We start from the raw sequence: 14569 nt of genomic DNA on the forward strand, positions 1-14569 counted from the left end.
CAAGCCCTAGGGAGGGTGCGGGCATCCAGGTATGGCTGGAACACATGCAGAAATGCTCCAGCGGCTCTCTCCGGAACTCATGCGCTGTCGCCATGTGCTGCCTGGCTTCTCCAGTATTACAGAGCCACAACTTGGCTGCGTCCTGAATGCGTGAAGCAGAACTCCAGAATCCCTTCCCGTCCCAGGGGGCAAATTCCACTTTGGAGAGGCCCTCCGCGCCCACGTTCCAATGGTGGTCATGGGCCTGAGAAGTTTTCCTGCCAGTAACTAAGCGCATTGAGTTTTCAAAATGGGGAAAACAGTACAAAAGCTGCGAAACCACCAAACGACCAGTGGAAGGGGAAAGGGGACAAGATCAGAGCAAGGGTTGTGACCTCTGGGGAATCCAGAGGGCTAGATTTGGCCCCTGGCCCAGTGTTTCTGCATGCCTGCTATAAAGAAACACAGCCCAAGAGGGATGCTCGTCATGCAATTCTTTTCCTGGGATCTGGTTTGCAAATTAAGTAATAATCAGAGAATATCCAAGCAAAGCAAGACGCTGAAGTAACAATCGCCAAGCTGAGCAGCATTGTCACAAATAGGACATTTTAGAGGGCATTCATTCATAGGGTCACCATAAGGAGTGATAACTTGACAACACATGACAACAACAAACAATGATCGTGCGAATCGTAACAACGGTGATTATCCCTGCCCGCTTGTGGGTCGTGCAAGTACGTACTGCAATGCTCATGACGGAATGACTTGAAGAAGGAACATGGGTTTATCACGAAAAACATTCTCCAGCTCTGCCAGAAGTCCCAGAGAACGTTCCATCCACCCCGAAAAGCGCTAATAGCCTTTCGGGAGTGTTCCTGGTTAATCTCAAGCAGGCGCTATTAATCTTCCATGTGTTCCTTAGTAGTTAGGGAAGGGGAAGGTACTCAGCAGTCCTCATGGGAGGCCCCCAACCCTCAGTCCACCCCCAGCCACTTCTCCCCCCTGGAGGGGCTCCGAGTCCCCCCACCGGCCGTGCCACCCACCTTGCGAGCATGCGGGTTCTGGCTGTTCGGCTTGCAGAGAGGGATGGACTCCTCAGCAGCACCCCGGCACTTCATCTTCTTGTGAGCAGGCCGGTCCGGCCCGTCATGCTGCCGCTTGGCCTTGCAAGGAAAGCCCCCCTCCACCTTGATGTGAGCCACCCCCTTAAGCCGTGCCTTCGGGGGGTCTCTCGAGGCAGCCCTGGCAAGCAGGCAGGCAGAGGCGGCGAAGGGCACCTCTGGCTCCACCCGCTCTTTCTTCACCCGGCTGAGGTCCACCTGATGCACGGTGCGGGGAGGGACCTCCGCCTGCAGCTGGTTCCGGGACGGGGCGCACCTCTGGTCCTTGCAGTGGCTGTCCGCCGGGGAGGCCGGCTCGGAGGCGGTCCGCGCACTCGGCTGGCTAGCCAGAGGAAGGCCATGGGACAGGTAGGCGGTCAGGAACTGACTCTTCGGCTTGGTGTCCCCAGGACACTTGCGACTGCAGCCCTCGGGGGGCGCCTCAGGCTGGGGGGCAGTCTCGGCTGCCGAGTCAGTCTCCGACCTCTCGGAGCCATAGCTGGGAGCAAGACCCTTGGGGCCCCGGGCATCGGGGAGGTTGGTCTGCAGTGCCGGGGAGGTGCACAGAGGGCTCGCCGTGTTGGGCAGGGCTGCCTTGCAGCCCTTGCCCTGCGAGGGGGTGTCCGGGCCCTTCTGGGCCACCGTGGCAGGCTCCGCTGGCTGCACGGCGGGGAACACGGCTGGCTCGCCCGCGCCAACCGGCTTGGGGAGCCCCACTTGACTGGGGGGCAGCTGCCCGGCTGCAGAGATGCCGATGGAGAGCATGGGCCCGGGGTGATAATGGGACCACCCCACGGGCAGCAGCTGGGGGCTGGCGGGCTTCCCATTGAGGGAACAGCGAGGGTAGGTGCTCCCCTGAGCGGGGCTCCAAAGGGACAGCTCTTTGGAAGGGCGGATGGGGGGGCCCGGGGTGCCACGGCCATGGTGAAGCTGCTTGGGGCACTCTGGCTGCCCCTCTGTGCTGCTCTTCTTCCCAGCGGGGGGTGCGGCACTCCGGGGCTCCCCCTGGTCAACAATGGAAATGGGCTCCTGCTTGGGGAGGTGGCGGGAGTCCCTGCCAAAGCTGGCACTGGACTCCTTGCCCAGCAGTACGGAGGCCGGCACTGGGTTGGCCACCCCGACGTAGGTGCCTGGGATGGCGTTGATGAGGGCGGTCGAGTTCTTCACCCAGGAGGCCTGCTCCCCGTTGCGCAAGAAGTCTGGGAAGATGACAAAGGGTGAGGCGGCGGCGGTGGCAGCTGGCGGATTGCCCACCGCCTGGGCCACCCGCTGGGACTTGGAAAGGACAGTGGTGAGCAGGGCTTTGCCGGTGGTGTGCACGGGGGTCAGGATGGGCATGGGGGGTGTCTTGCGCTGGCTGGGTGGAGGCAACTTCTGGCGGTTGGACTTGGAGGAGAGGTCGAGGGGCATCTCGCTGCACTCGGGGGAGGCCGTGACCATCTCTCGCTCCAACTGGGGGGGAGATTTCAGTGGCGAGATGGAGGCCAGGACCCCGGTGGCCAGCTGTTCTGGGACGGCCGCCACCGGAGCTCTGGTGTGGACACTGGTGGCCCCTGGCGTGGGGACCGTGCTGGTGCAGGGTGCTGCCAAAGCCGCCGCCGGGGCGCTGGAGGAAAGGTCTGGGCCATTGGCAGCCGGGGAGGGGCCGGTGGGTGCAGGGGCGGCCTTCTCTCCGGAGGAGGGAGGGCAGTTCAGCGGGCTCGCCTCCACGGAGGCCGCTTTGGGTTCCGCGGGCAGCGGCCTGGTCACAGAGAAGGCGTAAGGGTACGTGCGCAGCTCGGAGGAGGCAAGGAGGCCGGGCAAGCAGGGGTCCTGCTGGAAGGGGGGCAACACAGGCAAGGTGAGCGTGGAGGAGACCCCAAGGGGGTTTGGAAGAGGCGGGAGATAAACCAGAGGCTGGCTGGGGGCGAGGACTGCTCCAGGGGGGAAGGAAAGGGCCATTTTTTGCATAGCGGGGGCCTGAGATGTCGAGAAACAAACACTTTTCAAGGTGAAGGTGGCCGGAGTGGAGGTCAGTGCACTGCAGCTGGTGGCGGCGGCAGTGGTGGCGGCGGCGGCAGTGGCAGCCACGGCCGGGGTTGTGGTGGCAGCCGGGGCGCTCTTTTCTCTCCCGGCATGCTCAGTCTCCAGTGCCTTTGGGCAAGCAGGGCTGACGTCCACCGCCTCCTTAGCAGAGGGCCACATACAGTCCGGGCCACTGCTCTCCGGCTTCGCAGGTCCAGCCTCTCTGCTCTCGCCTGGGTTGGCATCACCGCCCTTCAAGGCCTTCCCGCTGAAGTCCGGCTCACGGGACTGCTCCTCCGGCTGGGGCCCAAGTTCCTTCTCCACTATGCCCTCTGCCTCAAACCCTGGGGCGCTGCTGCCACTACTCGAAACTGCAGTGAGCTCCACCTGCAACGACGGGAGAAGGTCAGGATCACATCCCTCACCGTGTATGCCGGAGACCTACGGACACCCAGCGAGCTTACAGGAAAGACAAGAGTCCACCAGAGGACCACCAGTTCCTTTTCACCTGCTGCACAACTTTAGCTCAAGATAACCATACAAACATCCCTGCCCTACAGGATCATTTCTTCTTCTTCTTCCATCCCATTCCTTGCTCCTCGTGTATCATGCCTTTTTTAGATTGTACGCCTACTGGCTGTAAGCTGCTCTGCCTGCCTGTGTTGGCTGAGAAGAGATTAAAAGTCCTTTAAACAAATAAACTCCGTTCAAAGGCCCCAGGCTGACCCCAACATGTGGCATTCACACAGACTGCCTATAGCAGATGGATTCATTCAATAATCCACCAGGAAAGTATCGTCCTGGCAGTTTTATTTTCACTCCTTTTCCCAATTATGCCTATCATGGTGTTTGCCTTTTTCACGGCAGCTGCACAGGGAGCCGACATTTTCATGGAGCTGTCCACCACAATGCCAAGATCCCTTCCTTCCTGAGTCTCTGGTCCAATGAGCCTATACTTGAAGTCAGGATTCTCTGCACCTGTTTTGCCGGAGAGAGATGATCAATGGCCAATAGCCATGGACAGATCTGGCCTGCCTCCACAACTCTCCTTTGCGAATCTCCCCTGAAAGCCATCTAAGTCTGCAGCCATGATCCCATTCCACAAGTTTTCACTGCACAATGGTCCAGGCCGACAGTCTTCCTGGTAAAACAGCAAGCTAACTAGGTGGCTAAAGATCCAGTGAAGGCCAAGTCTTCCTTTTTTAAGCAAGGCTGCAGCCACCACCTGCCCTCACCTTGGAAAAGCTTTTACCAACACAGAACTCAGAGGAGCCCAGATGCTGGGAACTGCCAGTGCTAGATTCTTCATCAGAAAGCGGGGCTCTCCTGTTGCAGAAAAAAGAGAAAACCAGTGAGAACTAGAAATGTTGTCTTAAGTTTGCCAGATGTACAGCTGAATGTGACAATCTAAAGTGTACCACCACCCCACTCAGAATACACATAATCTCCTAACGGCCCTCACATCGTTGTAGCTAGCAAATGTACATAGCAAGGTCTTTGCTGACCTCTTTTGTCCAGAGTGGGTAAACAAACTATAAAAAAGTATCTTTCCCTAGCGTCCGAACCTGGGATTACAGCTCGGTGTGCTCAGACAAGCCAGGACTAGATGCCAGTTTTCAAACCAAGATATGAAGTTATGCAAGTCTGATCATACAGTACCGTTGATGTTTATTGCTTGTACATCAGAAATGCAAAATCAAAACACTTTGGGTGAATGGGAACACGCGTAATAGTTTAAAGCTACCTTTAAAACCCTGGCTTGCTTCAGCACATTTAAACCCCCTTTGGGTCCACAACCAAAAATGGCAAAAGCAGATTCTGAGTTAGCAGAATCTGAGTTAGCAGATTTTGGGCAGAGCTGGTGTGAGTAAGGAAATGAAGAGACCCAGGATTGGGAATCTTGAAAAAGGAACCCCTAGCTTTTCTCTCACATAAGCTGCTCTCCCCTCTTTGTTATCACCGCCTCTCAGGTCTCTACTCCCGCATCCCATCTGCCTGTTGTGGAAGTACCCCCACCCTGACATTGGGATGGGGAGAGGGAGAACAGAACCAGTTCTCCTTCTTCATAGACATATGGTGGACCTTGAGAGACGGCTAAACCACCCTAAGTCTGTTTCTGCCCCTTTTGCCACAGGTGTGAACACAGGGGCTGCAGGGGAAGCAACTCCTCCTGAAATTCAGAGCACTGAAAAAATTTAAACATTCAGAACCTGAGTTTTTCCATCTTAAAAAACTTGGACTGTAACATTTTTAAACCCACAGTTTAATATATTAACACTGACCATGCCAGTTCATTCTAAAGACACGATGAAGCATATGTTTGCCAGAGTCAGTAATTTAAATAAACCACCATCGCTACCATACAGTGGAGGGGTTACCATGTCAAACTGGAAGCCCCTAAGTTTGAATTCCCAGTCAGTCATGAAGCTCCCTGGGTGAACACGGGCCAGTCATAGACTCTGCCTGCCTAACAGGGTTGTTGGGAAGATAAAGATAGATCAGTGGAGAAGAACTCTGAGTTCTCTGGAGGGTGAGTAATAATTTTCATTAGTAGTAGCACTAGTATTATTCAATAAAGCTGTCCACATCTATCAAAGGGAACAATGATTAAAACTGATTACACCAGGAATGGGGGATCAAACCCTTAGCAGGCTGAAATGTGTCCTTTTTATTCACAAGAGCTGCATGCAGATTCATAGCATAAAGTTCACTAGGCAATAAACAAACCTAAAAATAATTAGCATACAAGTAAACACCATAAAATCAAAAGGGACAATGAAACAAAACTCACAACACCCCAAAATTAAACATGCTGATTTCAAAACTGAAAGGCCCAGGCTACAGGAATTATGTAGGATCTTCTTCCAGCTTCCAACCGAGTGACTTAGGCTGAAGTAAGGGGAGAAGGGAGTGTTTTTCACAAATGGAAGAATGCCCCCTCCCAGCTCTGGAAGCCCACCTCACGGGGCAGCTGCCTGAGCCCTTCTCTGGGCACGGGGAGGCCGCACGCACGCACGCACCTCACCTCTCTTCGTTGAGGCCGCACATGCGAATGCGCTCAGCGCCGGTCCAGTTGTGCACCCCGCTGTAAAGAGGTGCTGCGGATATCATGACAGCCACTCAGCAGCAACCAGGCCTGCTCGTCTCGGGCTCCGCCTGCAAAAGCCAAGCCACACAGCATTAAAGTCAGGTCCACTGCTGGCCATTTTCGTTCTTCTTCATAGCGTGTCTGTGGGACAGTTTGCACAGCGAAAGAGCCAAATGTGTGTGTGTGTGTGTGTGTGTGTGTGCGCGCGCGCGCATGCGGGCACGTGTGTTGGACTGGGGTGGGGCGAAGGCATCCACATCCACCCCCAGTTGTGTTGCGATGCTGCTAAACACGAAAGGCGAGCGGCAAGAACAGCACCGCGGAGGAACCAATGCTGCCCCCTTGGCCTAGCCCCCTCTGGGCCAGAACAGGTCCAGGGAAGTCTTTCGCCCCATTTGGACAGAAACACCTCCAGCTGAATTCTTCTCCAGAAAAAAAGCTGTGTTTCTTTAGCCACTGACATGTTGTCAGGCAGCTAAATGCAGAAGCGGCTCCTACGACAGCTGTGCAAGACACAAGCTGCCAGATTTCTAGTTTGGGGTCACTCTGGAAAGAGATTAAGGACATTCAGACCAAACCAAAAAGGAGGGTAATGTGCCTTCTTATGAGGAGCAGCTAGCATAGACGCAACACTGAAAGGGATCTGCAGCCGAGTGAACGCCAAGGTGGCACACGGGTTAACATGTAAAACCAGGACAGGGAGACCCAGGTTCCAAAAGGCCACTCAGCCATGCAGTTCATGGGGTATCCCTAATCCAGGCACTTCCTTTCAGCCTTACCTACTTCGGAAGGCTGTTTTTAGGGAGGAAGAACAGTGTATATTGCATCGAGTTCCTAACCAAGCCACCTCAGGAGAAGCACCTGTGAGATCTCTAGGGTGGAAGAGAGTGGATGCCTCGTGGAATGAAGGGGGCTGCAGGAGGAGACGCTTGGGGCAGACAGAGGCAGGACCCCCTTGGACGCACGGCGAAAGAAGCCAGGAGCAGAGGTACACGCATTTGCCGGCTGGGCAAGGAAAGACGGGGTCAACGGCAGAGGCACGGAGGGCCCTCGAAGGATGCAGCAACAGAAATGGACATTGTTGAAAGCATTCTTGTTCTCCTTTCTCAGGGAGGATGTGGGAAATGAGCCAGACAGAAGCATTCCCAGGGAATACAGAAAAGGGGAGAGCCAGAATCCTTCCCAACCAAGATAAAGGAATTGGGGGATTCACGTTTTGTGTGTGTGGGGTGGGAGTGGGGGGAGAGGAACAAGGGAAAGCGATCTCCGCTCCCATATCCGAGCAGTAAGAGAACATGTACCAGGGAGGCCGTGGGGAGTTGCCTTCTGGACAGGCAGCGGAGGGGGAGGTGCCAGGAGCAGAGAGAATTCCACAAAGGAATTTGCCCAAGTGCCTCTGACCAAGCTCGCCAAAGCGACCGGCCCTCTTGAAGCAGAGTCAGATGTGAGGAGGAACAGCCTGGAGAAGCAGCAGGTAGGTACCTTGCTTCCTTCTACCTAAATGCCCCAACCTCCTCAGTAGCAGACGAGCCGCATCCGCTGCCCGGACGCACAGTATTGCTCAGATGCCAGTTGTGTGGGGGACGCTCCTTGCATCAGCCTAAAGCGCATCTGCTCCTTTAAGGAAGAGACATGTGGATGGTTCCCTAGCTGGGAAAAAGGAATGGAGCGGGGAGGGGGACAGGTCTGTGAGTTTCCACACGTGTTTTCCAGGCGTTTAAGATATGCCTCCAGAAAAGCCTCTCACCTGTCCCCAACCAGGAAAAAGTACACATGCTTTCAGTAGGAAGCAGTTTGAGTCAACACAGGTTTACTTGGAAAGACATCCCCCCAATTCCAAGAGGACTGATTCCGAACTAAGTGTGCAGAGCATCGCATCCTAAGCAGAGGAAGCTGTAACTGAAAGCCCCCGCTCCCCACTCACGGAATTGTTCACTTGGGTGGTACGGAAGACTGCGGGGGGGGGTTGCCTCCTCCCCCGTTTCCATTTATCTTTAACTCCCACTTTTTTAGAGGGCTGCTCCACTCCTGAGAGATGGACTTCCTCAGCTGAACATAACTCAAGATATGACACCTGCAGTGCTAGTATCTTTCTGTGTCTCACTTAGTCTTTCACTAAATCAAAGATGGGAAACAAGTTCAGATGTTGATCACAACTGCTATCTTCCCACATCAGTGGCCATGCTAGCCAAGGTTGGTGGGAGCTGTAGTCTGTCTGCATTTAGAAGGCCACGTGTCCCTCATTCCTGCCCTAAGCAAGATCAGTGGGATCATCATCTGCAGTTCTACTTCTGACCCCAGAGACTAAGCTTGGAGTGGGGAGTTAATAGCATGGAAAAGATTCCGGTATCTTATCCTGACGATCTGGTCAGGGCATGGCAGCACAGAGCACCTAAACTTTTCTGGGGCACTTCTGCAAGTCGGAAAGGGGCCATAGCTCAGTGGCAGAAACCCTGCATTTGCATGCAGAACGTCTGGGCTTCAGTCCGTGTTGTCTCTAGGCAGGGCTGGGAAAGCTTCCTGCTCGAAACTCTTTACAAACTGTTGTTGTCGGAGCAGAGCTTCTTATACATGGAGGCTTCCAGATGTTTTGGACTACAATTCCCATCAGCCTCAGCCAGAAAATCCAAAGGTCAGGGATGATGCAAAGCACATGGAAGGTATAAGGCTGGGGAAGACTGGTGTGGATGGAGCTTCCTAAACACTGGCGCTTGCTAATCTGAATCTTAGCAGATGGGAGGCAGGGTTTGCTTTGCTGCAGAGAGAGGCGACTGGGCTCACCCCTTTCCTGAAGATTAGGGAAGATGCAAACAGCAGGCTGTAGGGGCAGGCAGGTGCCCATTCAGGCTGTAACTGCAACAGGGCTAGTATCAAGGTAAGATCCGGAGAAACGCCTCGTGTGATTCATCTCTTCAGGCAGCCCACCCAAGTCTCAAGGCAAAGTCTAAGGGACAGAAGCTGGAGGTGCAGGGAAAAGGCAGAAACTGAGCGGGAGTTCTCCCCATTCTGCCTTGGCTCTCCCCGGTCTCAGTCCCCACTTGCAGGCTGGATATTGGAGGAGTTTGGGACACTTGCTATAGGCTTGCAAGGATGGATGCCTGCTGCCACCCGCTCCCCCGCCCCCCGCATCAGCAATGTTATGGCCTCTATCAGAGAAGTGTCCGTGGTACTGGCAGAACCACAGCCCAGAGATCCTTCTGAATGGCAATGCCCATGCGGTGGAGCAAAGGACTCGAAGTCTCCCAGCTACAACAACATGCTGAGTGTTTTGGGGACAGATGGAATAACTTCTTAAAAGAGAATCACTTCCTCAAAGGAAAATGCTTGGTCCCCATGCAGCAAACAAGCACGAAGGGCACATTTTTGTGCTATAAACAAAACTCTGCACTTCCCTCCCTCCCCCTCTTCCCGGAGGCGGGAAGTCCCTGGACTCTTAACACTGGATGAAGCTCAGTGGGTCACCCAATCAAGCAGCTTCCAGTCGGGCATCTCGTGGCCTGCTGGACTGCCACTCCCTACAATAGAACAATGGACACCATGGCCCAGCATGTCTGGAGGGCGTCAGGCAGGAGAAGGGTGGTCTAGCCCGCTCCCGAGGCAGTGATGTAGCCGCTCAGAGTGCCAGCTGTGGTCTGAGTCCTTGCTCAGATACGATGCCCGAAGGGAGACCCCGGGCTAGTTATTCTTCCTCCCTCTCCCTCTGTGAAAAGGAATCCCCAGGTATACTGCCTGGGGCTCCTTCAAGCACACACAGAAAGAAATGTCAACGTGGTAAACTATAACGATAAACCATCCTTTTCCCCGAGACAATCTCTTTAACTTCTTGCCAAGGAAGAAGCTCGCACAACCTTCCTGGACAGTTGCTCCATTGCATGACGGGTCTCCAAAGATCTTAACTCATGTCTACCAACATCTGACCTTCAAGTTAATGGCATAGAGCAGGGGTCTCAAACTCAACTGACCTGGGGGCCGCTGGAAGGAGAGTCTGGGTGAGGCTGGGCCGCATCAAGTATTCCACCACCGCGGTGGTGGGGGGCCGCTCATCCCGCAGCCGGCCCGGGCACCGCCGGCGCTTTGAAGGCCACAGGGCCCCTTCCCCGTGCCCCGCCCATCCCGGCAATTGGCCCGCGGGCCGCGAGTTTGAGACCCCTGGCATAAATAGAATAGGGACAAAAGTTTGATTCTGGGGCAGGAAGGATCAACATGTTTTGCCCTACAACTCCCGTAATTCCTTGCCAGCACAGTCAATGGCATGGGATACTGAGAACTGTAGGCCAAAACATCAGGAGGTACACAAGTTTCCCACCCCTGTGCTAGGGCATAATCATCTGAAAGAGGATTTATTTCTTTAGGTGCCAGGGCCTGAGAGTTTAAATTATTTTCCAAGGCCTCAATTAACATAGTAAAGTGCCAATCTATGCATGAACCAGGGTGTAAGGCTTACTGAACTCAGCCTGGTACATATGCATAGAAGTGCACAGCAATTCCTCCTCAGTGTCCTCAGGGGAAGGGACCCACCTCAGTTCTAACTCTGCACAAGTCTGTTTGCTGCCCCTTGAGCTCACTAGATGCCATGCAGTAGATTCTCAGCCGAGGGGTCTAGACAGATTCTGAAGGGGGCAAACAGGTGGAGGGGTCTCACAGCACATGCAGCTGGAGTGGGCTGGGATCTCTGAATAAAGGAGCCCAGAGCCAGTCCTAGAAAAGCGGGGGGTGGGGGGGGGGTGTATGTGCAGCCAGATTCTTGCCCACAGAGCCCCAGGTGGTCTCTCCTGCAAGAGGACAGATGGAAGAAATAAAATACTATTAAGTGGGTGACGAGGGGGTGTCTTTTTTTTTTAAGAGAGACATATGAAATGGGAGATTAGAAGCTGTTGGCTAAGATTATGGTTGGTTCATATATTTGTAAAGAAGAGGCTATTCTTCTGCAATGAAGCTCCAAAATAAAGAGCAGGGCACAGAAATTGTAACCAATCCTCAGTCGTTTCCCAGTGTGATGCCACCCTTCAACTGCACTTCAGCCAGCTAGTTAATGACACTGTCTCCCAGGCCTCCAATCTCACCCTTCCAACTATTAGAAACCCCTTCTGCAAAAGCAACACGCACAAACTTTTCTGGCCATGACGCACCACGATTGCAGCTGTCAGCCACAGCACTACTTGCGGCAGAGGAATGATGCAAGAAAGGTGAAAAAAGCAAGCAGGGCATTTAGTAGTGGTTCCCTGCTCCCCAGCTTATGCTTCTCCTAACCACTTGTCTCTAAGAGTCACAGAGTGAGAGAACCACCATTCCTGCAGAATAACTATTCAAGTTGGCATCAGACAGGATAGGAGTAGTGAAATATTCACAACTCCACTCTAGCTTGTTCAACGTATTTCATATGCAATTATCTCAGTAACTCTTACAACAAACCTGTAAGGTAGGCCAATATTATTATCCCCACATTGAGGATGGGGACAGGACAGACCGAAAGACTGTTTGCTTCAGGCAGGGGTGGACAACTTGTGGCCCTTCAGATGTTTTTGCTTATCATCCCTAGTCAGTAAAGTGAGGGATGATGGGAATTGTGGTTCTTCAGCTGTTTTAGCTTAGAAGTTCGAGGCTGAGGCAAGATTCAAATTGGGGACTTCTTTTGTAGCTCAGTCTCCCAAAGTCCTAACCCTAAACTAGATTCTCAGAAAAGATATTACACTGCAGAGAGAACCTTAGAATATAGGCTTAAATGCTGTTGAAACATTTTTGCTGAAGCAAAAGTATATATATATCTACACCCTAACCCAAATAGTTTAGCACATACAAAAATAATGCAGTGGAAATAATGCCAGTGGCTGGTGTAAGTCTGAAAACTTCAGTGGCTACCACCAAAACACAGAGACACTGTAAAGCGCCAGATACAAAATGCTTAAAATAAATAAATAAACTAAAGAAAACATCATCTTTGGTTCTCAGAAGAGGCAAGCTGACATGCGTTGCCTGCTGAGGGAAAGGCCAAAAAACCAATTGCTGATAACCGTTGAAAGTCAGGCAGATTTCTTATAGCTTCCACGTTTTCAGGTCTGCCATTGAGATAAAGAAAGAATTAGGTCTATTTCCAACCTAAAATTTCCAAAAAACAGAAAGAATGCGCATAAACAAGTCTCCTGAACCATCTTTCACATATGGCAGTAATATCTTCTGGAACCACTAGCCAATCCACCCACTCCTAGCAACACAACCACTACGATGTAGGTGCACTTAACAAATTCCCAAAACTTGAGCTACATGAAAAGTTACAAAGGTGTCATTTTCTTCCTATTCTGATTTAGGAAGCTGCAGATTCAGCACTGCCAATGTGCTATGAGAAAGAGTACCTCTGCATATGCACAGAGTTCATCATCACTCTGGGAGACAGAGAGCACAGCTCAGCTTCTACACACCTAGGCTGGAGGAGCAAAGTTCCTCGCTCAGGGGAAGCAAAGCACTGTACCTAGAGAAGGCCTTATCACTGCAATGCCAGAATCAATCGGTCTGCAAATAATTCCAGCAACCACTTCCAATCCGCTTCGAAGGAATATGTGCATTTGGGGTGCAAGGCCGACAGTGGAAGTCCTCATTTAAACCCAGCCCCTCTTCCTCCCTTGCATTGCTAATGCGGCAAGTATGCACATAATGAAAGCCGAGACCATCTCTGCCTGCACACCTGCTCATTCACCCTTTAAACGTGTCGCAAGCGGGACACACTCTAGACGCATGAAAGACGGTGGCCCATCCCCACCGAAGCCTCACAAACTTTGCAGCCATCCTCTCTGGGAGAGCCCCCACTTCACCCAGGGGCACTGAAGCCGCACTCACTCCTCTGCACAACACAGCCTAGCCTGACGGGGAAGCCTCGCCGTGGAGCCCTGCCGGAGCTGCTCACACGCACCACGTTTAAAAAAGGAAAGGAAGACAAACAGGGGCAGTCCTACCAACCCGGGGAAGAAGCTCCTGCCAAGCCCCTCGGAAGAAGGGGGGAACCTCTTCCACACACACACCCCTCGAATGCCCAAAGCCGGCGACTGTCCGAAAAATGACAATCCCTACAGAACATTCGCCCCCACCACTCTCCATTTCGGCTCCAAACACGTCCCATCTCTGCACTCCCTGCTGCCACGGCCAGTTTCCGATTTTGTGGCGGAATAAAAAGCTACACGGCAGTAAACAAACTCAGCCACTCTCCCCGGACCTCCCCACGTGGGGCCACCCTGGCAGCGGCCAAGAGGAGGCTGCCAGCAGACCAAGGGGTCCCTATGCAGCAAGCGTCGATCCACCTGGTCAGGGAATGGCAACTCGGAGCCAGCACGAAAAGACTCACTGCTCTTCCCTCCACGCTCGTGCTCCATAAGCAAGCATTCTCCCGACCCACGCTGCGCTGCGACCCACCAGACATCGCTCGTCGACAAAAAGGGCCTCCCCCCGCCCCCGGGCGCAAGCCCTGCTCCTCGAGAAGCAACGCGCACCGTCTCCAAACGGGGCAAAAGTTGTCCGTGCAAAGGCAGGACCTTCCCCCACCCGCTCGCCCGAGCTCCTGGTGGGACCTCCGCCGAGGCTCAGGGAAATCGGCCTCCTGGCGGACCGCGCTCCTCGGCTCCGCCGCCAGCGGCCCCTCTCTATTTTCCGACCGTCTAACCTTCGGTGATTCCTTCTCCGGGCTTGCGCGGCGCGGCTTCCTCCCCTCCTAGCAGCCCCCGCGCAAAGCGATCTAGGCTGCCCGTCCCCTCGGGGCCGTCACGGGCATCGCCCTTGTCTCCTGCCTGGGGGTGGGGGGAGGCTGTAGGGGAAGGAAGGGCGGAAAGAAAGAAAGGCGGCGGCTGCGGCGGCACCCCGGACGGGAAAGGACCGAGCCGCGGCTCTGCCCTTCGCAGCGGAGCCGGCCTTCTTCGGGCTTCCTCTCCGCAGAAGAGCGGCCCGCAGCGCCCGCACGCGGCGGGGCCGGCGCCGGAGGAGCCCCTCGCCCGTGCCCAGGAGCAGCGTTCCCAGCAGGGAGGCGTGGTGCGGCCCGAGGGCTGCCCACGCAAGGGGTGCGCCCCGCACCCCCGACGTGCGGAGGGAGGGCTGCCGCACGCGGACACTTTCCTCCCCGGAGACCGCAGCGAGGGTGGGTGGGTGGTGGGTGGTGGGTGGCTGGGGCGCCGACCCGCCCCGTCCGCGGCGGAGGAGAGCAGAGCAGAGCAGAGCAGAGCAGAGCAGAGGAGACGTCGAAGAAAAGCGGGGCGGGGCGGGGCGGGGCGGACGGGACGCCGCGCCGGAGCGAGTCCCCCTTTCGGATGCGAAGGCAGGAAAAAGAGAAAGTGAACCTTCTTCCTGGAGCGCGATCGCGCCCTCCCGCCGGGCATCCCGCGGGCGGAGCGGCGGCGCCCGCTGTCACCCGCGCCCTGCC

General features: G+C 54.6%; 1 protein-coding gene across 5 annotated transcripts in view; it reads right to left on the bottom strand.

Moving 5' to 3' along the window:
• The window catches only part of BCORL1 (BCL6 corepressor like 1), a 43255-nt gene that overhangs the window by 14051 nt on the left and 14635 nt on the right, over nt 1-14569 (bottom strand). For 4 of the 5 annotated variants that reach the window (XM_044427546.1, XM_044427547.1, XM_044427550.1 and 1 more), the window contains 3 exons: nt 6109-6239; nt 4319-4409; nt 1023-3470 (listed from right to left, as the gene is read on the bottom strand). In XM_044427546.1, coding sequence (XP_044283481.1) covers nt 1023-3470; nt 4319-4409; nt 6109-6194 — 2625 coding nt within the window. In that variant the 5' untranslated portion in view covers nt 6195-6239. Of the gene's footprint in view, nt 1-1022; nt 3471-4318; nt 4410-6108; nt 6240-13819; nt 14009-14569 lie in introns of those variants that run through there. The other variant, XM_044427548.1, reaches the window with a different exon arrangement.

The sequence above is a fragment of the Varanus komodoensis genome, unplaced genomic scaffold (assembly GCF_004798865.1).
Source record: "Varanus komodoensis strain SLA01 unplaced genomic scaffold, ASM479886v1 scaffold18_3, whole genome shotgun sequence".
Taxonomy (NCBI): domain Eukaryota; kingdom Metazoa; phylum Chordata; class Lepidosauria; order Squamata; family Varanidae; genus Varanus; species Varanus komodoensis.